A 23,187-nucleotide genomic window follows, 5' to 3' on the forward strand; every position below is an offset into this window, starting at 1 on the left:
GAAACAGACAGCATACAGACAGACAGAGATAATATTTACTGATACACAACATCACTAACTTAGGTTTATTATTTAAAATGTATCTGTCGAATGACCTTCGAGTGTCCCGTGTGTACATATACAGGCCTTTGAGTGACCAAATTTTCAAAACATCATACACTAAACTAATACTCGGCTAAAGGTAATAACTCATGTATCTTATACACTTGTAGCATCAATTGACACGACTTGAACATATATACCAAATATATTTTGGTGTAGCTAAAAAATAATCAAAATTGTAAGAAAAATCCTTTCTAACAACGACTTTTGATTATTTACATTTGTTTTTGCTCTTTTTTTGTATCACCTTGTAGTCATTTACATTTGAACCACCGAGGACAACTAAACATACAAGACAGAAGTGTCCTCGGAGAAAAACAAAAGACTACTACGAAGGTCACCACTGGTGGCGTTATTTTATGAACGACTATTCAAAATGGCGGAGGTAAGTAAGAGAAAGGGCTTCTCCAAATCCCCTTGGCAGACACGCGTGTTATTGACCAGATGTTTAATTCTTATCGGATTCACATCGGGAATTATAAAGGAGTGAGGGTGGACAAAGCTTTAATGCCCCCAAAAAGAAAGTCCTGAAGTTTTGAGACTACTGTACGAAATTACGGGAACTTGCATGTTAAAATGAACTCCCGTAGTTTCAACCTCGTGACTCGGAACTGAGTCACATGTTGTTTTTGTCTGTGACAATTTGAGGTGTGAACGCATTATTATCGGCAGTGCTTTAGTGCCGTGCTTTACTATTGTCTATGTTACGACCCAATCATTAAAGTATAGGTCTCTATGAATCTAATAAAGCCGGGAGTGACTTCAGAATCCCTCAATCACCATGTGCGTTCGAACACGAGACGACATTTTATTTTGCCATGCCACTAGCACTTCCGCACAAATGTTTAGAGAAAAATGGTGCAATGTCCATTCATTCGTATCACATCAAACCAGGTCTTAATAGAAATTCGGCAATAAAGTGGATATACTTTTTTTCACGTTCAAAGTCATATGGGACCTAAAATATGAATATATTTTTGCGATTTTTTTCAGGAACTCCATCGGTATTTCCGGCGATTGTTGAACAGGTAAGGCACCTATCTTACCTTAGCTTTTTGATGATGTAATTAACTGTATCCTCAACGGAAACATTGTCCTAATTTTGCAGAATAGGTAAAAACCGCAAAAATGCGAACCCATTGTTCGCTGCGAAAACGTGTGTAAAATTGTCATGCTGGGTGGTATACCTATGGGAAAGGTTGCTCAAAGTTCAGTTTCTTTGAGTTTACACGTATCTGATTACGAATATGGATGCATAAAATTTATAAACCTTGAGAGGGTGACATAAGTGTCAACTCACCTAACAGGTGCATCAAGTGCTGCAACCAAACCAGGGGTTGCAGGCCTGGTCCCTGGCTTTTGTGTTGTTTCTTAATCCTGGGATATTAGCAGTATCGATGCTTTGCCAGCAAAACTCCAGAGCTTACCTCACAGGTAAAAATAGTAGCAATATCATAGCAAAAAATAAATGTGACTAATGGCTACTAGGAACAGCCCTGTATACCAGCAGCGATCAATGCTGGCATCACATGCCCGTCAAGCAAAGATGGCTGCGGACAAATAGAGAGTGGCTCCCGCCAGTGGCCTATCACTAATACCTTGTTATTGATTGATTCTATAAACTAGCTTGAGAAAAAGTTTTCTCTGGCAGAATTTGTATAACAATGAAATTTATTCGTAAAATCAGCTTAACTTTGAAGCCCTTTCTTCTAATGGCAGTAAACATGTGGCAGAGGAATTTTTGGCACTCAGATCTTAAATGATGAAGGAAGTATTATTTTCTGTGACTGTCTAACTTGTTTACATAACAAGTGACTAATTTGCTTAATTAATAATTCAATCATAGCAACACTGTATTAGCATAACAAACGATTTGTAAAAGGTGAATACAAGGGGACCTGTCGGTTTGAATACTTGGAAAGTGAGCTGAGATGATGACCAAATAAGACCACCCGTTTGACAGGTACATAATTGAGAACCGTCGACATTTTGCCAAAGTTTGTTGCAGTTTTTGAGATATCCTACAAGAGTTGCTGCTGTCCCAGTAAAACTCTTACGACCTTATTTATCCCCCCCTTGGGAAGGGGGAAAGTATTCATGCAATGACAAGGAAACAATGGATTTTTATCTGCTTGTTTTTGTAGAGTGGATGGGCTGCATGCCATAGTTGTGTCTGACAGAGATGGCGTACCAGTGATCAAAGGTAAAGCTAAGATATGAGAAAATTACTTTCTGTTCCAAGAACTAATTAGGAGGATTTGGCCAAGCGTAATATCTTAGCAGTAGCAGTCCTGCTGTGCTCCCACAAAACAGTGAGAACTCACTCAAAAGGATCCCCATCAATGTTTAATTTGTTGATAAATAGTTGTACAATAAGCAATACAATTAGTGATCATAGCATGGAGAGGTAAAGCATTACTTTTGCTCTTGTCCTTGATGCACACATGCGTCACTTCACCAAGTATGTGCGTCACTTGAACGTCAGCTGTGTAACTTTTGATCTAAACTGCAAACACTTATTTTCATTGTGTGAATGCAATATCAGAAATATAAAAGAAGTTTCAATGGTTAGCCGCTCTAAGCAACTTAGCTAGTGAGATTCGGAAACGTAGGTCCCTAAAGACCAGTGAAAAATGTCAACTGACAAAATAGCAGTATAATCCACCAAAAGAGCAGTAGGATTTGTTTCACTTTGGAATACCAGGCCATTCTGTAGACAGGATTATAAGAAAAGAAGTATGTGCAGCTATCAAGGGTCTGATCCCCTCTTGCAATTAAAGCCTTTCCAAATCTATTCACACATTTTCTTATGTTTTGATTTTCTTGGCAAAATACGTTTCTGAATAAGAAAAGCTGGTTGTATGGCATTTAAGATACTTATGGGTTCACAATGGTTGACTAATATGGCATCACATTTCAAATGTTAAGATTTTTTTACAGTTGCAATAGAAATGTGTTCCAGAAACCAGGTCTCTTAGCAAAATATGTCATGGCAACTGACCAGGGTAGAAAATAAGGATACATTTATTTTCATGGCGATACACTTGCATAGTTTTTTTTTTCTTCAAAATTTTGCATTTTTTTTTGTAGTTGCAAAAGAAACTGCTCCTGAGTTAGTACTTCGACCAGGTTTCCTAGCAACCTTTGGCATGGCGACCGACCAGGGTAGCAAGTTGGGGCTATCAAAGAACAAAAATATAATTTGTATGTACAGCACTTATCAGGTAAGTTTCTCTAATTATTTTCATTTTAATGTATGTGTGCTTCTTTTGTCTTGGTTCTTTTGTCTTGGTTTTTATTGTATCTTAGCAACCCCTGATGGTCACCAACCTCTTGCTTATTTTTAGACAGTTGTGGTGTGTGCACTATTTACTCAATTGTTTTTACTTTTATGCAAATCCATTGACTATACAGTGTGTCTCTAGTTTATCCTTGTCTGTCACATTTCATATGTCACATGACACTTATATTTAATCTGTAATATGAACAGGAAACTGATTGTTCTTTTTCACCTTCGTGAAGTTTATGTGTCTTTTTGCCAACAATGAGACATGGTTTTGAAGGGCACAAGCTGATTTTAGCATTTATGCATTTTCCTCATGTGAAAATACTTACAAACAACTTCATTTAAACCGGCTCCCTGTAGCGTAGTGGTTAGCACACAGGATTAGCAGTCGGGAGGTCACGGGTTCGAATCCCACTGGAAACAGGGGATTTTCTGTGACCGACCCAAACCCAGGGTGAGTGTTCTACAGACTCGATGGGTAGGCTGTATCACTCAGCCGTGTCTCACTCACGAGACGAGTGCGAATTTGGGGGGACTCCTGGAGAAATGACTTGAAAAGTCCGGGACGATTACTCACACGGAGCCCGTAGGTGCTATGTTTGCCGGGCCTGGGTGACTCTGGGGTAGCCTATGGACTGACTGGGAAAGCCTTGACAGTTCCACAGCAACGTGATATAGAGCGTGCTACATAGCCCTGTCACGTAGTCCCAAACCCGAATGGATCTCTGTAGCATTTGTTTGTTTGTGTGTATTTGTCTGCATAACAGAATATCGCTGGGAGGAATTCCCAGCACAACAAAAACCAAACAAAAAACAAAAAAAACCCAACTTCATTTAACTATTCTAGTATAAAGTTCAAGTTAATATCAATGCATTCTTTCTATGACGTCACAGTTTGAGTTCTAAAATTGTTAGAACTTTTGATTGTATAGTAGTGAGGTTCCTGTACATTTTTTTGTATACGTTCAATAAATTACATCATTGGATCATTTATAAGTTATATCCTGATACCAGGTTTGAGTTCAGTCAATTACAAGTGATGGCTAAGTATACATCAGTAAGTAAGATACTGTGAGTACCTTTTAATATGCAGACAAAAAAGAAAACCCCAAAACATATCAACTCAGCTTGTGCCCCTTTAAGATTACTGAATGGGTGTAGTTTTTCCAAGCAATATGTCATTTAGTGGACACACCACAACTTCTCTCACTTGAAACTATTTCCAACACCTCCTAACACTCACCATTTACTTGCTTGGTTTTCAAATGGAGTATGGTAAGAAAAAGGTGATTTAGAAAAATGGTTCTCTTTGCTCAGTTTGTTAGTTACTTATGAAGTCTTCAGTTTTATGATATCTAATTAGAGAAATGTTTCGACTGAAATAAAGAGGGGTCAACAGCTTTCTTGGCTATGGAAAAGTGTGCATAATAGATGTAAACAAATGATAATTTACGTAGTTTCAAGGAAGCAATGTGTTGGCCATATGCAACAACCTAATACAAAAAATATTTACAGTTTCAAGGAAGCAAAGCAACAACCTAACACAAAAAAATATTCAAGGAAGTAATGCATTGGCCATACGCAACAACCTGATGTAAAAAATATTATTTATAGTCAACACGTAAAATAGAGAAAAAATCTTAAAGGCCGAATGTGGATTAGGATTAATATCTAGGTGTGATAAAATGGCTGTTTGGCCGAATTATTGAAAAAGTTGGTCATGAACAGAAGAATGATCCTATGTAATCCTTATTACAATAGCACTAATGCAATGACCTGGGATTGAAACATTGGCCTTTAAGTTTAAAATAGTGTTAGTCCTTGATTTACAAAGGGTTGTTACTTGTCATGACAGAGTAAAGTCTGCTTTGTTTACGGTTTACAGATACATGTATTATGTTTCTTATTTATTTCATTATAAATTTTGAAAATTTTGAAAAATTTGATGACATAAAACTTGCCAATCTTGAAGGAACTGATTTATCTATAAAAAAAATAAGAGAATTAGTATTTTTTTACGAGTTTGGTGTGTTGTAGCTGTTGGGGAAAATATATGCTATTTACATGTACACTGCTTCTGAGTCAATTTACCAAGGTTCAGTTATTTTGCATACAAATTATGGAAAGCTGTCATTTTGGTCTGGATCGTATATCTCTCGTCACCATGGTTTTTTGGCAAACACATGATGTGTGAGACGAGTCATAATCGGTCATTTTTGCTGACAAGTTGAAAGCAAGTTGAAACATACATGTACACCTGGTGTCTATGAAGTGAGTGCATTCTAGTTCATCCTGCACCTGTTGTAGTAGACATGACAATTCAGAATAGTGTTATATGATGACTTTGACATTCTCTTGTATCGTCTTATCATCCTCAGCCACTTATCTCAATTACTGATGTATTTCATTGCTTAGCATAATTATTACAAACTGATCGATACCATTGATGTAGTTCAGTGCTGATCATCGTCAGCCCACTGACCTCAATCACCTATGTATTTCATTGCTTACCATCATTAACAAACTGATCGTTACCATCGATGTAGTTCAGTGCTGATCATCGTCAACAAACTGATCTTACCACTGATAGATGTTTGTAGTTCACTGTTATCTCTACATATGTGTATTGCAAAAGTTATATCAACTGAAAGCCACTTCCATAATCATAACATTAATTTCTGCTTGACATAGATTTAAACTTTTTACTCAAGTGATAATACACAGTAACATAAAATTAGAATTAGATTATACCGATCTCAAGGCGACGTATGTCTTAAAGTAGCCATATGGATGAGGCAATGTTTTTGATAAGGTTGGGGAACCTCGGTAACAGAAAGGGAGAAAAATGGCACTGTAATTCTGTTTGGGAACCCACTGGTAAAATGACATGTGAACCCTGGTAGATACTTACCACCCTTACCAAAAATACTGTGAGGATTGGGTATTTATTTTAGATTTTTAATATATAAAACTTTTTTTCATCATGGTGTCCTACTTGAAAAATCAATGTGAAACAACATATGCTGCAAGTCCTTGTTTGTAACTCAATAAATTGTAAAAGAGTAATAAATGTGTAAAATCTATGTTATTGTACGTACAATAACAAAACTTTTATATTTTAAGAAAAAATAGTTTTTGCAATGTAATGAGATGTAGAAATTGGGAATATTTGGGGTTTGTGGACCGATTGCAGATATCTAAATGTCAAATTATATGTTATTAACCATTGTGATGTCCCCTGGGTCATAAGAATGACTCCTTCATTCATAAATTTGACACATTGCCACAATGACCTTTAATATTTTGGTTCTAAATCATCGTTTCACATTGTATTACTGGGTGGGGGGGGGGGGGGCGACAACAAGAATCTGATGACACATTGACCACTTTGGGTCCTATGTGTATGTGGATTTTGCCATCTAAGGATTTGTACTTCTAAAGTGGCATTCATATATTTAGCACTGTATATATCGACATATTATTTCTGAAAATAAAAAGTTAATTTAAAAGCTGAACCACAAGTAAACATAGAAATCCATTTAATAATCTTGACATTGAAGTCTTAATTCTATAATTTTGATTAATGCAAGTATAATACAGAATGATGTTCATTACCTGGGGTTGGAACAATTGTTGTGCAACTACCCATCAGGTTTAATCTTAAACTGAAGTACATGAAAATAGTATATGTCTTTCGTGTTCAGTATTCAAATACATCAATCAATCAATCAATCAATCAATCAATCAATCAATCAATCAATCAATCAATCAATTTATATAGTGCCTGAATCCATTACTCAGAATGTTCAAAGGCATTTACTAGGGCACTCAAAAAGAGTTTATATCAAATGCTATTGTAAAATACATGTACTCATACTCATCATAGGTTGTGTAGCTTGACATAGATTGGTAGAATGTGTCATTTTGAGGATTGCCTTGCCAAGTATTTCATGTGAGAGAATTGGAAGTTACTTTAATCCTGTACTAACCAATACATCAAGGGTAAACATTATAAGGTACTTGCTAAAAGAGTAACCAAGGTACCTCATACCCGTGTAATTCTTTTGGTATAATAGTAATCTTTATTCATCCAAATAAATTTAGAAATTTGTTGAATGGTCGCCACAATTAAGAGCAGTGTCCTAGTGTTGAAGGAGCAGGAGTACTGGGGGAAAACCTGTGTTGTTCGGCAGGGTCAAACTGAACATCACCCTTCTTACATACAGACTTTAACAGACATGGAAAGTGATTTTAAAGAAATGTGACCAAAGATACTTTGGCATGAAAATGTGCACAGAAATAAAATAAAATTATTATTACCATTCTACCTTTTTGGATAAAAAAATGTTAAAATTTACATGGTAGGTAATTAAACAAAAATATTGAGAAAGCAAAGGTCAAAATGAAAGAGAGATACAATACAAAGCTTCACAGAAAGTACTTACAGTTGGAGAGGTTATATATTTGCATAATCTAGATATTATGCTTTCCATAGCAAGAAATTTGATAAGAACTTTCACGAACTCTACAGAATAGCAGCTATAGAATAGCAGAATTCATTTCACCTGTGAACTACCATCTGAAATATAAAGTCAATCCTAAGGTAGTTCATTCTAATCGTTTAAAAGCATGGTAAACTTAGACTGGCATATTTAATTGGTTGTATGAATATGAATTCACCAACAACTATTTCTGAAAGCGATGAACAGCGCCAGCAACAACATACCATGAATACAGTATCGCAGTCTTCTACCAAAAATTACAGTTTCCATGACAATACAGATAACTTTTCACCATTTAAAAAAAAAACTCTTAGACTGCAAAAAAAAGTTCAGGGTTGGCATCATTAACTAAGGTCGGTCAGGTTATTGGAAACACACACTTTTTTTTCGTTTGTCTAACATGCAGACTGGGTTTTAGTGCATTGTGTAGTTAGTTGTGTTACATAGCTAACGTCAGGTAAGCTAGAACAGATTACTACTACAGGTTCATTACTGGTTAACATGAAAGTAGGAAAAACTCGCTGTTTGTTATGAATATGTGAACACATTTATTTGATTATGCTATGATCAGTTGGTTTATTTGGGGGTCATCTATGTCTTGTAAGATGTTAATATTTGGTTAAATATCTGATTCTTTACAAGTCCCGTTTCAGTTGGAGCTTGTCATGAGGCTCCTCTTATATGTTATCCTTGGAAATAAATAAATAAGTAGATAAATAAATAAATAAATAAATAAATAAATAAATAGATAAATAAATAAATAAATAACACAGAAATAAATGAACAAAGTTGGTTGAACTGATCGTGCAGTGATATTAAGCTGATGAAGGGTTTTGGTTAGTGTGTAACAGTTTATTGGGTTCTTAGCCAATTTTTAGTGCTGCTAAAATGTTGTTCCACGTTTATTGAAATAAATCTCATTGTATAAAGTTAGAAACAGTCGTATAAAATGTACTTAAAGTTAAAGTGCTCCCCAAACAAAACAACTGTGGTGGTGAGATATTATTAGTTCAGAGACTGAGACTTGTGAGATATAAAATCTGTTTTTAGACAAGGGACTCATAGATTTCTAGCTGAAGAGAGGTTTAGCTGTTTTGTTTCAAAGAAGGAAGACAATGAAATAAAACTATATGCCAATATTAGGTAGGTAGGTCATACAGAACCCCCATGATGTGAGCGTACCATTGTGGCGTACTTCATTGAATGCTTCGGATGTGCTTTCACAAGTGAGTGAGTGAGTGAAAGTGTAGCAGAAAACATCGTACGCCGACTGCAAATAACACAAATACCCACACTTGCAATTAAATGCCATGGGTTATTTTACAACTGTTACAACCGCTGACATCAGACCATTAATGAACGGAACAGGAAACAATATCTCCATATTCACAGACATATTTTTACTAAAGGCAATGCATGTATATGTTATATATATACATGTAATAATCTGATTTCATCATCAGAAATTTAATCTCTCTATTATATGCTGCCGTGATGGGTATATTTACTCAAAATCGTCAAAGTTTGAGCATATAGTATTCTCCTTTTACAAACTTAACTGGCGAGGATGCAAAACCATCAGACTTGTAATTTTTTGAGTACCTTGATAGAGTGATTAGAAATCATACTCCAAACCATTCCATTTCATACAACAAGAAGTATTTAACAATTACCCCTGGCCTTCAGCCTCTCATGTAATATGTAGAGTTACAAAGGGAGGAGGGTGGATAGCATCTACTAAAGATGTAATATGTATAGTTACATAGGGAGGAGGGTATCTACTAAACTTGTAACATGTATAGTTACATAGGGGGGGGGGGGGAATAGCATCTACTAAAGATGTAAAATGTATAGTTACAAAGGGAGGAGGGTGTATACTAAACTTGTAATATGTAGAGTTACAAAGGGAGGAGAGAAGATAGCGTCTACTAAAGATGTAAAATGTATATTTACATAGGGGGAGGGTGTCTTCTAAACATGCAACATGTACAGTTACAAATGGGGAAGGTGTCTGCCAAACGTAAACATCTCATAATGTGTACAGTTATAGAAGACTACAACACTCATTATATATGCAAGTAAACATTGAGTCAGACATGTCTGACTGCAGTAGACTGTGGGAACAGTGGACTCTCATTTGGGACAACTTGGCTGGATCAGGATTATCAGGATTACAGCAATTCCACTACATAACCTACATTTTTATAGACAATACTTTTTGGCTATAAATAAGTCAAATAATGCACCGCCTGAAATGATGACCTTGTTTGCTACTTTCATCGGATTTGTCATTTTTTAAGAGATTAACAATTCTGGAAATAAAACAAGCGCAGACAGCAAAAACCACCTGTGTCTGGGTGGTCTTGCCTTGGACATCCTGGATTAGGACGCGTGTTGTCTGGAATATGTTTGGTATATGCTTTCCTTCATCCACCCCCTCTTTGTAACTGTACATGTTTTGAGATGTTCCTAACTTGTTATAACCCCCACCCTCTATTGTAACTACATGTTGATGAGATATGTTCTCACATAGTAGTCTAAGAATAGAAATTGATACAGTTCAATGTTCAATTGATTCAATCTTCTAACATGTTTGGCCGATGCTATTCTCCCCCTCCACCTATGTAACTACAAGATGTACATGTTATGATTGAGATGTGAAGATTTGATATACCCTGCAGCTTGTGATGAGAGATGTTCTGAAAATTTAGTATCTGTTTTCATCCAGGGTTTGAATTTAACTATTGGGCTTGGTGGTCAAATTCTCCAAGTGAACTGTTCCAGCTACAATTTTCCATTGATTTCCATATAACAAACTATCACAGTATAAACATTTTCCAAGTACAGGTTGTTGGTCTGTGACTAAGCTGTATTCATTTTGTAGTAATAGAGTTCTATACTGACTGGAATAGATAACTGGTTTCATACCTCAGTGAGTTTTGTCTATGAAGGACTTAGCTGTATTGCATTCTTGCTATCATTTTAGCTAACAGGCAATTGTAAACAACACCACAGTGTAGACCATTGTCACCTAAACCAATGAATCATGGACACCTGTTAGCTATTATCAGTACATAATACTCTTCCAACCTTGTTAAAGGCGTGAGATTCAATCCCAGGTTTCCACATTGGAAGTATCTTATCAATACAACCATAAGGAGTACATTCTTGTGTTCTGGATCAACTTTTTCTGTAGCTCTGCCAGACGACTTTTTTTCACACCTAATCCTTACCCAAACTGGGCTTTTCAGTGCAAGGGACATTTTGGTCTTAGACATTGCCAAAACACTGTGTAGTAACTTAAGGCAAAATGAAAAAAAACAAAAGGTTTGATTCTGATAACATGACTTCAGAAAACAGGGTTGGTACATATATGATGTAGGTCAAAATTTTATTTATTTTACTTTAAACTTTTTAAAATTACTTCGACCCCAAGATAAGATACTCGTCGATCACAATAATTCAGTGAGAGTTTGATGAGGTGTAAAAGAATTAAATGACGAAAATGATAAGTGAAGTAGACTAACACGTTATGCAGACTGTACTGTTATACTATATACTATAGACACGGTTACTATTTGGAATACGACTTTTCAAAAAAGTGACCAAGATGAGGCAAAGGCATAAAGGTGTACACGGAAATAGAAGTAAATTGTTACCATTTTACCTTTTTGCATGTAAAAAAAATGTTTAAGGTGGGGGCTTAAACTGGGTTATCAGAAACACACAATTTTTGATATATTTATTTTTGCCTTAAGTTATAGTTTGATTGCAGTAGTTTGAGTGAAAGTGGAAAATGAATTAGGAACTCTCACTAAATCAATATAAATTGACATGTTTTGAATTTAGTCTGTAAGGTACGCCGTGATGGGGCACCCTCACACATCGGCCAACCCCTCCCACGTTACGACATATCTTAGTCTAGTTTTGAATCAATCTCAAAAATATAGCATGGAGAGTCTAGATCCCTTCACAGACTTATGCACTCTCTGATACAACTCATCCAAATGAATTTGTTTTGAAAGAATCTTCACTGTCAGTAGTCAGTATGTGAACAGCTTCTTTCTAGAGAGCATGATGTTAAAACAGTTTGGTATCATAATCAGATTCAGACTCAATTACATTGTATACCATTGAGACTATCTTGCCTCAAACCCTCTTGATCGGTTTCTACATTTTTTGTTTGGGGGAAATTACCTGGAATAGAGATAAAAGCTTGTCTGTAAAACACCCATTGTCGTATGTTTAGCTGATGTATGTTGGTTGGTTGACACATTTCCAGTATTACTTCAACTGAAGAAATCATTGAAAATCAAGGGACGATCGCACAGTGTTGCACAAGCTCAATAAATGAACTTTTAGGGGGAGGGGGTCTGGCAACAATGCAATTGCTTAACATCATTTTCGCACTTTTAAATTTGAAAAACATTCACGCCTTCAGTAATAACAGGTTTGATATTTACTACTAAGATGATAAGTTGATTAAAATTTACCTCTATATGATATACGGTGCTGGGTTGCTGGTAGTATTTTAATGTGTTTATCATTATGTTTTTATGTTGCATCAATCGTAGTGGTGTGACTGCAAACATTTTTTTCATCATGGTTTACATGATACATAAACATGTCAATATTGCACTTGTGAACGTTTGTTTAGGGGGGAGTGGGTTTTGTCCTAACTAAACAAAAAAATTAATTTCTTGAGCTTGTGTTACATTGTGTGATCATCCCAAAGTGGATGTTATGTTTCCTACTTATCATAGGATGAACAAGGATAGAAGGTTATAAACATGATATATAAACATGTCAATATCGTACTTGTGAATGTTTGTTTAGGGGGAGGGGGTTTTGTCCTAAAGAAACAAATTAATTTCCTGAGCGATCATCCCTAAGTGGATGTTATGTTTCCTACTTATCGTAGGATGAACAAGGATAGTAGTATACACAACTTGAAAGGCCTTATTAATGCACGTCAAGACATTCGAAATGCAAGGTTAATAGATCATTCTCTGTTTGCTTATCATTGAGTGTCATCCTTCCAGATCTGAGCTAGCCAGACTCAGATTCATTTTAAGCGTGATCTCCAGTCTGATTCTGAATCTGATTATGAGACCAACATTTTAAATGCAGAGGACATAGGTATGCTGATGAAACAGAGTAAAGAGAACCACCTCATGTCATTGCTATGGAAACAATGCACCTTCGTTTGGCCATTCCAATTTCCTATTGGTTGATGTTCTTGTATACTTGATATCATTGGCCCATATTTAAATTCAAATTTTCAACACTTTTCTTCAGCTTTTAGATAGTCACAAAAGTGAAATGACTGTCAGCCAATGATGAAACAGCAACTGTCATAAAAATACAAGTTTGCATCCTAGTGATGAGATAATGAGACAAGCTACAGTTTGTTTGTTGTAATTTGTACCAGATGTAATTTTATTTATTTCTTCTTTCCTCCAGGTTGTGCAGTGTAACAAACTACCTCTTGTGGTTAGCATGGTAGCTGAACAAGATACTAATACGGGTAAGTTGACCTCAAATACTCACAGACACAGACAAACACACACATACACACACACACACAGAAGGCAGAAAGTAATTTCCTCCGTCAACCTCAGTTTAATATCATTTCCAGAGACCTGAGACTACTTACATGATCTGTCATTGTACACCAAAGCAAGTGATCGCACAGTAGCATTTTTACAGAATATTGCTGTTTTAGATGTCTGCACTCATGCTTGCATTGTTTTCTGCTGCTCTTTCACTTGCTATGCTCATAAAAGTACAGCCACAGAGAACACTGCAAACACTCATGCGTCATGGGGTTCTGTAGTATTATTAGTAATAAAGTGACCATATACAAGATAGTTCCCATTCTTCTGTCTTGTAAGACGTAGATGTTCCAAGATGACGCACAGTATAAAATGCCTTATTTCTTGCGTGTAAAATACACCATTAGTAGTAGTACAGGAATATCCCACAATTCTCTATGATTTGTATGGTGGTCGGACATGAGCTCTTTCAATGTAGGCAAATCTCACCAGAATACAGGGGTTTGTGAAAACATATTTGAAATTTTCAAACCATAGAATTGTTACTGATGACTCAGTTTCTGAAGACCTATTTTTATTGGTTCTGATTTCAAGGAGTTTTGAAGGAATCACTTAATTTTCCTACCTTGAACTGTATAGCAAAATGGCAGCCATATTTGTGATAAAAAGCACATTTTGCCTGTTATCGCCAAAAGTTTGATACCTATGGACACCATTCAAGTGCCTACCCTCATATTACCAATGATGAGCTTTCTAATGAGACATTGACCTTTGACCTTGACAAACCATTTTCAAGGTGAAATGAAGTCAAATTTTCTTTCTACATTAACTCAAGAAGTTGAATACGAAAATACTCCATTTAAATGTCTATACCCAAAGGTAAGCTTTCTTTTTATACCTTGACCTTTGACCTCCATAATCAAGGTCAAATATCAAATTAGTCAATAAATTATGCAGTTTTGTATGTAGAGAAACCATTCAAATTTGCACAATAACTTTGCCATATATAACACACCAGTTGGGGAGTATGTCTTCGACTGAAGGCTTGTAAATATTCTGTATGGCTTTCAAGAAAGTCAATTAAAAATTATTATAAAAATACAGTACTTTCTTCTTCCGCCAAAAGTCACTAATATCTTTACCACATCAGTAATAATTCTATGGTTTGAAAATGTCAACAAATAATTTGACAGAACTGTCCATACTGGTGAGTTTTTCCAGAAATTCAAGATGATGTCTGAGCATACTGTGTGTTCTAGGAGCCAAATATGTTGATCATTGTCGGTGACGCGAGTTAATCACACTCACATGCGACGAGGCCCCTTATGTCACTTGCATTTCCTCAGCTGGATCGAGAAAAATAAATGGGATAATATTTTCTGTAGTACAATTTCTCAACATCCAGGTTTTGTTGTTAGGTCCTAAATGAACAATCTCATGTCCAATGTTTTGTTGTCAATGTGCTCACTTGTTTCATTACTTTGTGTCTTACAGGCTTACTTCTAAATCTGGAGAAAGACTTTGATGAAGTGCTGCAAGATTTGAAGACTGCTATTGACATAGCATAGAAGTAAACCATAAACTTATTTATAACTATTAAACAAAATGTAATCAAACTGCAAGCATTCCCTCCTGCAAACTTATTTTACATTTTACTTGGTGTGTTATTTATATACATGCAATAAACACAGTGCTAAGTTAGGGGAACCCCAGTAACAAAAAGCGGGGAGGTGGTAACAGTTTCTGTTTTACATACAACCTATCATAATTTTGTTCGGGAACTCTTAGTAAATTTTACCTGCTTACCGACCTTAATGAAAACACTTAAACATTGCACGTTTGAACAAAATTATGGGATACTTTTTATAAGTCACAACAATGTTTTTAGTTCTGGGGTGAAAATCAAATTTTCCAAGTTGCCATTATTTTTCAGAATTTTTTTCATAACCTTAATAATATGCTTGCACAGATTACATTAATCTCCACCTAAAGGTTTTGTTACTTGTCAAGTTGAAGTTACGAGAAAACTTACAATGCCCTAAGGTCACTCATATTTTCTTTATCAAATGAAGAACTATGTATATGGGAGGGGGGAGATATCTAAAAGTGTTCAAGTATAGTGAAATTCACTATTACCAGGGTATGAGAAGAGATTTTTTGAATAGTTAGAATATGGGACAGTAATTAATACCAAGGTGTTTCAAAAAATTATGTTGATAAAATCATTGATAGGAATGTATAATTTGTAAGGTTGCGTTAAAATGACCATATGGATGGAAGGATTCGGTATTTTATAAAATAATTTTATCATGGTTTCCTATTTGAAAAAATCAATGCAAACATGTTCGTTATTGTTCTGTATTTTGCCATGACAAATCCAAAATAAATACCTCATCCATATGGTCGCTTTGCAGAAAGTACATGTAAATATACTTTTGTTCACCATTTCTGTGTAAGACAGGTATAGTTGGTTAATATCACTTTTGCATCATATTACGGTGGTGTTCAGACAGGAGGGCTCGACTTACAACCCACTCTAGTTGCTTGTATTCTTGATCAGGAAGGAGGATCTTATTTTGATACCAATTTTGAAGTACACCTGTGAGTAGGAATTTCATTACTAATTTTGTTTGTGTCCTTGTCCAGGGTGAACAAACATGTTGTGCTGATAAGTGGCCTTTCTCAATTCTGGTAGTATTTGATTTTCAAATTAGATTATCGTCATTATGAGAATAACTGGCAGAAAAAGCAAGTCATTCCTACTATTTGGATTGATTTCGAACAACCTATTTTTAGCTGTTTTGTGCACACACTTGATAAGATAAATAGAATTACAGATAGCACAGCACTAACAACGTAAACAAGGTCTTACCGTGAGACATCATTTAATAGCATTTGCAAGGTAACAAGAAATCTCATGTAAAAATTTGTGTACTCAATTCATTTATTTCTATCAAAAGACATGAAAGTTTACATTTGATATGATTTCATTAATAGACAAATGTAGGATAAAAAAACTAAATTCTTTTTGTTAGGTGTCCCCCCAACCCACAACTAAATTGACCAAAGTTGAAAATGATTCAGACAGCATAATCAATTTGTAGTCAGGAAAAATTAGTAAATAGTTCTTTTAGTGCCATGCATTAATTCTAGCAAAAATTCTGTTTCTCAATTTGACGGCATTTTTTTGTACAAACATATTCACCTAAAGTAGGATGAGAACCAAAATGGCTCCCCGTCCAACAGGTAAAATTCTTTAGTTTTTTATCCTACATTGAACTATTGATCTAGCCCCCCTAACAGTTACAGGCATTCATTAACTGAAAATAACTAGGGAAACTTTTAATCCATTCAAATAGGATATTGCCATGAATGAAAGTTGCTATGGCAACAGGAGTGTCAGTATCATTGTGTAATATTTTTCAAATTAATTTCTCACAACTGTCCCATTAATTAAATTCTAATTTCATAAAACTATATTTCGGTTCAATATCAAATTCACATTATTAAACTATTTCCCATTTTATACCCTGGAAATAGATATTAAGTATTAAATTCATTGAAGTCGTGTGTACAAATATCACTCTGGTAGTTAAAGGGGCACAAGCTGAGTTTATATGTTTTTTGGAGTGTAATTTTTTCCATCACTTGCAATTGACTGAACTCAAACCTGGTATTAGAATTTAACTGATAAATGATCTGATGACATGTAAGGACCTTCCTAATGTGGAGTCGACAGTTCTAACAATGCCAAGACACAACCAACATTAACATTATAAGAGTAGTTTAATTAAAGTTTTTCACTTGAGTCTAAAAAGCTTATAAACTCAGCTTCTGTCCCTTTGAGCCTTTGGTTTTCTAAGATAGACACAAACTTTTGAATGAATGAATGTTGGTTTAATTATAGTCTCAGGAGGAAGGCATCTCTGAAAACTAGTTTATTTAGAGTTTCATGAACTTGAAGTGCTGTTTTGGGACTTCCAATATGCACACTATGTTAATAGAATCACACAACAGAGGAACTGCAGTTAGTTTGTGTCTATCTAGTAAACTGTAGGATTACCAGTGTCATATTCAAAATAAACAACAGATCATGCTAAGTTTGTGGAAGACACTTTTAGAGGTGTAAATACAGAAGGTAAGAAAATGTCAGTGTTTTACCTTGTTTTCATTTGTCACATTCTGTATCAACTTGCTGGAGGTATACACTGAAAATATAAGATCATGCTCAAAAAATACCTCAAATGTGTACATAACCCAAAGTCACTGAAATTCCTCTAAGTTTCCATTAGGTTTCAAGAACCTATTAATTCCTCACCAACATAACATTTCAGATAATATGAATGAAGGTATACTTGGCGACAATAGAAATGTTCAGATTAAAGCTGATTATGTCAAAAATTCATTTTCTGGAAGCTTCTAGTAGTAAATTTCTCACAAAATGTTCTGGAAACTCCAGGAATTTCAGTGACTTTTCAGATAGGAATAAAAATTCCCATTTACATTAATTTGCTGTACATTTCTTCAAACTGTTCAGAAAATTGCTTCTTGACAACTTCTCTCTTGGCTTTGAATGTCGGGGTCAGTAATCCATTCTCAACACTGAAGGGTTCACTCAGGAGGTAGATGTCCTTCACCTGTAACAAATAATGCATAGCAATCAACTTTGAGGGATAGTATCATAAAATAGGATTTTACACAAATTTCAAAGAAACACAAAGTTAAAATAATCATTGTATGGTATGTCTGTTTGCATACCACTGCGACATCAAACATTTATATATGATGTAAACTTTGATGAGAACTGTAGTGGTAAAAACCCAGCACCATATCTCACATTAGAAGTTAATTATATTTATCAACATCTCGCTAGTAAATACAAAAGCTGTTATCATTGAAGGAGTGAAAGCTTTCCATCAAAATTTGGTTTGAAGTGCGACCCTCCCCCTAACAAGTTCGCTTTTTTTTGAGCTTGTGTGGCATTGTGCAATCGTCCCTTACATACCGGTCTTCCTAATTATCACGATGTTTGCATGTCTGTGTGTCTGTCAGGTCAATATTTCTAACTACATATTCAAAGATGTCCTTACCTTCTCAAATGAATTAAGTCCTGAACTGTTACCAAGTTGAGTGATGTCGTCCATAATAGCAGCCTTGATATCCTAGTAAAGATTCAAAGAAAATTATATAACGATAAAACAAATTCTCACAAATTCTTAATTCAAATTAGCTGCTTATCTAATAAATAGATTATCAATGCAGTTTATATTGAAATAATATCAACTAAATCTACTTTGGTAAGGTTTAACGTGGACAATTGAAATGTACCAATTTACCACTTCAAAATTTGTTTTAATCAGCAACTTTCTGTTTAAGCACTAAAATATAATATTTTACATTCTGCAATGTACAGTGATGTGACACTTAGTTGTTTTTGCAGGACAGAAAGATATATAAGGAAATATGTGAATAGGGAACTTGCAAACCCGCCATGTTGACTGTTGCATCATGGGAAATGTGATAATAAATAACAATCAAAAAATATTGTAAACAATAATGTTACATTGTTTGTAACCACAAATAATCAATTCATAGTCACCCTGACCATTCTGAGGTTTATTTTATCAGTAGCTCCAGATTAGGTATTACAGTCCATTGCGTCTGAGCATGCTCAGTCTGGATTGCAAGTTCCCTATTCAAATCAGTTTCAGTATTTTTGCTAAGAGCATAGTCTGTAAGTGTAAGGTACAGACATTTGTGTCACGTTATCGTCTACTAAGGCCAGCAAGCAAGTAAACACTGCCATTTTCTCCTTTTCTGTTACCGTGGTTCCCCAAATTTATCAAAAACAGTTTGACTTGATTACCTTATTCTTGCAAAGTTCTTCATATGTGCCTTCAATGTTTTTAGATTTAGCAAGATCTGGAACTGTCTCAGGATCGGGTACTATCAGGGCAACAACACACGACTGAAATGATAAATAAAAAATCATAGAAGATAGACTCCCAAACTGGTGTGTTGTATGGCAAAGTTATTGTGCAAATTTGAATGGTGTCTGTCAATACAAAACTGACCACTTTCCCATTTGACCTTGAATATGGAGGTCAAAGGTCAATACATAAACAGAAAGCTTACCTTTGGGTATAGTCCTAATTTGCATACATTTGTATCAACAAAAGGGTTATCTTGTATTCAAAAAATTCTCGATCTGTCAGAAGACGGAACTAATTTTAAAGATTTGTAGCACGTACCTTAAGACTATCACCATGCACAAAGACTTGTGCAACTAGTTGACTCCTTTGGTAGATGTTCTCAATTTTTTCCGGAGCTATGTATTCTCCTTGAGCTAATTTGAAGATGTGTTTTTTTCTATCAATCACTTTCAAAGTACCATTCTGGAAAAGAAAGAGTTTGATTTATTTTACCAATGCTAACTAAGACAGGTTTTATTATAGACAAATTGATGGATGAAGTATGTGATGCACCATGTGATGGATGTAAATAAAATAAAATGTAAATACACAACCTCTGTCAGTATTCTTTCTTTTCAATAGGGAACTTGCAAACCCGCCATGTTGAATGTTGCATCATGGGAAATGTGATAATAAATAGTAATCAATTAGTATTGTAAACAATATTAATACATTGTTACCACAATTATCAATTCATAGTTACCCTGACAATTGTGGGGGGGTTTATTTTATCGGTAGCTCCAGATTAGGTATTACGATACACCACAGATAATCCCATAGTCCTTTGCATCTGAGCATGCTCAGTCTGGATTGCAAGTTCCCTATTAAATGTACATCTATGTACTGTTATGGTAACAGTGTGGTACGATATGGTTATAGTCCAGTACATAGTAATTACAGTACAATAGTATTTCCTTTTATTGAAATACTTTGTACTTCTCTTCTACAAAGTTACTGTACTATTGCCCCAGTAGTAACTTTTAAGCTAATGTGACAGTGTGGCCCTGGTGCTACCCAGGCTCTGCAAACATCAACTTCCTGTTTCAAGTTTATTAAATGTGTCTGAATCAGAATATTTTGGGTTGAATTTGTCCTGATCATTTTTCCCCTTTTGAGTTCAAACAAAGTTTTATAGGGCTGTAAGGCAAGAGTGCCCGTGCTTAATTCTATGTTTCTTATCATGAGCACCTTAAAAATGATTAAAAAAATGATAAAATAAAGTCTTCAAAAAGTAAGTGCAAGAGTACATGTTGGTGATACTTTCATTTCATAATCATACTTTAACATAACAATGTCAGAAAAAAACTTAATAACTTGATAATTTTCACTAAGATAGGTGGTTGTCAAATTATCATCTGACAGTCAGTGATGTGATTTTTTCTAATCTTGCTGTAAACAATGTAGATTCATTAAGTCAGTTAGGTCATGAGAAACATAGAATGAAGTACGACTGCCCTCGGGGGCAAATGATGTCTTTGGGGACATACGTATTAACTAACTGCTATTCTGAGGGTTAAAATGAGTGTGAAAGAAAATACAATACAAGTGAACACTTACAGGTAACCACTGTCCAATGTCTCCTGTATGCAACCACCCATCGCTATCAATGGCAGATGCTGTCTTCTCTGGATCTTTGTAATATTCACTAAACACATTAGCACCTTTGGCACAGATCTGAAAATACATAATATACATGTACATCTGTCAGTACAAAATATGATACTCCTAAAATTGAATTTTTTTTTTTGAGGAAATATCACTGGTAAACTGCTACAACAGTATATGACACTTTTATAAATGAACTTTTAGCAGTAAGTATTTAGATTTCTTTAAATTTTGACGCCAAGGGGATGAAAGGTCAGAAACCTACACCAGTGGTGTCACAACTTGGTGTGATACGTATTAGTATTACTGAAGAAACGGAAACAGTGGAAAGACTTCTTTTGATAAGCTGATAAGCTACAAACACAGACAGACATGCACTAAAACTCAAACTATCATAAATTCAGCTTGGGTCAAGTTTATGCATTTTTGACAATTCCAGCAACACTTTAAAGTCATCTGAACTAATAATTATTTTTTTCCCCCTCCCCAACCACATGAAATAATGGTAACTTTTTTGTTAACCAGGAGAGTAATTTTGCCATTACTTCTCTTCAAATATTGTGGAAACACAAAGCATAAAGTCTAAATGAAAATATTGCTCATATATCATAGCATTTACAGCAACATGTTGCATACATGGAAAATATTTTATCAAGAGCTAATCTGTGCATTTTACTGGAACCTTCAAATTTTATAATTACTTTGATTTGGCATATTTCCCAAATCCTTCCCCTTTCTCCATAATGTTACAATACTGCCCAATGTTAGGATTAATAAAGTTTAATATTGACATTGAATATGTAATTATGCATGTACAAGTAAACATCCTAAAACTCAGAATGGCTGAACATGGCTTTCTATTGCCGCTAAAATGTTTTTATATGGTAGAAATAGTAATGTTGGTTTTATATACATGTTTAGCAATTTCCTGCTCTATGCTCAAAGCGCTTTACAATTATTACCCCTGGCATGGATCTACAGTGGCAGAACAGCCTTTTTACTTCCTCAACTCCCTGGGGAGCATACAATCCATTGCAGCCTTTGTAAGCGCATAGGATCGAAGCATTCACATTGCAACCTCTATCCTGCCATGCCCCAAATCATACAGCTGGGTTGACTGAGGCACAATCATTGTTCAAACCTTGCCCAAGGACTTTAGCCATTCAGAAACAAACAGCAGTGACAGGGCTCAGGGCTCAAACCTGCAACCTGCAGATCCCAAGCCAGCCACTCCAACCTCTCACCCATAATCACTCCACAAGTAGTAGTAGCTGTGATATACATACCTCTCCTTGGTCGTTATCAGCATAATACTGCATATCAGGAACATCAACTAACTTGACTAAGTTACAGGTGACTGGACATCCAACATGGCCGACACTATGATCACCTGGTATCGTCATGGTGATAGCTGCTGCCGCTTCAGTTTGACCATAGCCTTCAAATACCTAGACAACATATGGTTGAATGTGCACACTTTAGATTCAATGAAACATATTCAACAATTTTAGGGTGACAACAGTTGAAATCATAAATTCAGCAAATTATTAAAATTATCATTTTTTATGCAAACATTTTTTTTTTCAGGCTTCACATACTTTTAAGTCACTAAACAAATATATCGTTTTGAATTTGCCATGAAATGTGTGATAAAAGACATGAAACTTACATGGCAACCAAAGCAACATCTGAGGAAACCCATAACTTCTGCAGAGAGAGGAGCAGCACCAGTAATGATAGCTCGAACTTTTCCACCAAGTAAAGCCTGTAATGTAATAATAAAGTATACAAGTTTATCACAGTGACTCTTTCCTACACTAAAGTGGGTATTTATTTTGGATTTTTAATTTATAAAACAATTTTATCATAGCTTCCCTACTTGAAAAATCAATGTGAAACAATATAGACCAAGTTTGTGTTTGTAACTCAATACAATGTGTACAAAATGCTAAAATATGTGTAAAACAGTTTGTTATTGTACATACAATAACAAACATTTTACACATTTATTAATCTTTTGCATTGTATTGAGTTACAAAACAAGGACTTGCGGCATATGTTGCTTCACATTGATTTTTCAAGTAGGACACCATGATAGAACTGAATTAAAAACCCCAAATAATTACCCAATCTTCATCCATGTGGCCACTTGAAGTATTTTAGCT

General features: G+C 35.2%; 2 protein-coding genes across 3 annotated transcripts in view; one reads left to right on the plus strand and one right to left on the minus strand.

Moving 5' to 3' along the window:
• Positions 1-449: 449 nt before the first annotated feature.
• Positions 450-19,937, plus strand: LOC144452187 (ragulator complex protein LAMTOR3-A-like). The gene is made up of 6 exons (XM_078143231.1): positions 450-487; positions 1,096-1,130; positions 2,247-2,305; positions 3,193-3,326; positions 13,354-13,417; positions 14,940-19,937. Exons 1-6 carry the CDS (start codon positions 479-481, stop codon positions 15,011-15,013), a joined length of 375 nt encoding a protein of 124 aa, XP_077999357.1. The 5' UTR covers positions 450-478; the 3' UTR covers positions 15,014-19,937.
• Positions 16,256-23,187, minus strand: part of LOC144452186 (long-chain-fatty-acid--CoA ligase 5-like) — a 34,192-nt gene continuing 27,260 nt past the window's right edge. For both annotated transcript variants that reach the window (XM_078143228.1, XM_078143229.1), the window contains exons 16-22: positions 22,692-22,787; positions 22,309-22,470; positions 20,975-21,091; positions 19,697-19,840; positions 19,312-19,413; positions 18,536-18,607; positions 16,256-18,082 (exon numbers count right to left, since the gene is read on the minus strand). In XM_078143228.1, the coding sequence (XP_077999354.1) occupies positions 17,945-18,082; positions 18,536-18,607; positions 19,312-19,413; positions 19,697-19,840; positions 20,975-21,091; positions 22,309-22,470; positions 22,692-22,787 (831 nt within the window). In that variant the 3' untranslated portion in view covers positions 16,256-17,944. The remainder of the gene's footprint in view (positions 18,083-18,535; positions 18,608-19,311; positions 19,414-19,696; positions 19,841-20,974; positions 21,092-22,308; positions 22,471-22,691; positions 22,788-23,187) is intronic.

This window comes from Glandiceps talaboti, chromosome 22, assembly GCF_964340395.1.
Source record: "Glandiceps talaboti chromosome 22, keGlaTala1.1, whole genome shotgun sequence".
NCBI classification, from domain to species: Eukaryota; Metazoa; Hemichordata; class Enteropneusta; family Spengelidae; genus Glandiceps; species Glandiceps talaboti.

What these genes read in the sequence shown, in the direction of transcription:
- LOC144452187 (XM_078143231.1), top strand. An exon ending in GTATGTACAGCACTTATCAG is followed by an intron (nt 3,327 to 13,353) that starts GTAAGTTTCTCT and finishes TCTTTCCTCCAG; the next exon opens with GTTGTGCAGTGTAACAAACT. An exon ending in TGAACAAGATACTAATACGG is followed by an intron (nt 13,418 to 14,939) that starts GTAAGTTGACCT and finishes TGTGTCTTACAG; the next exon opens with GCTTACTTCTAAATCTGGAG.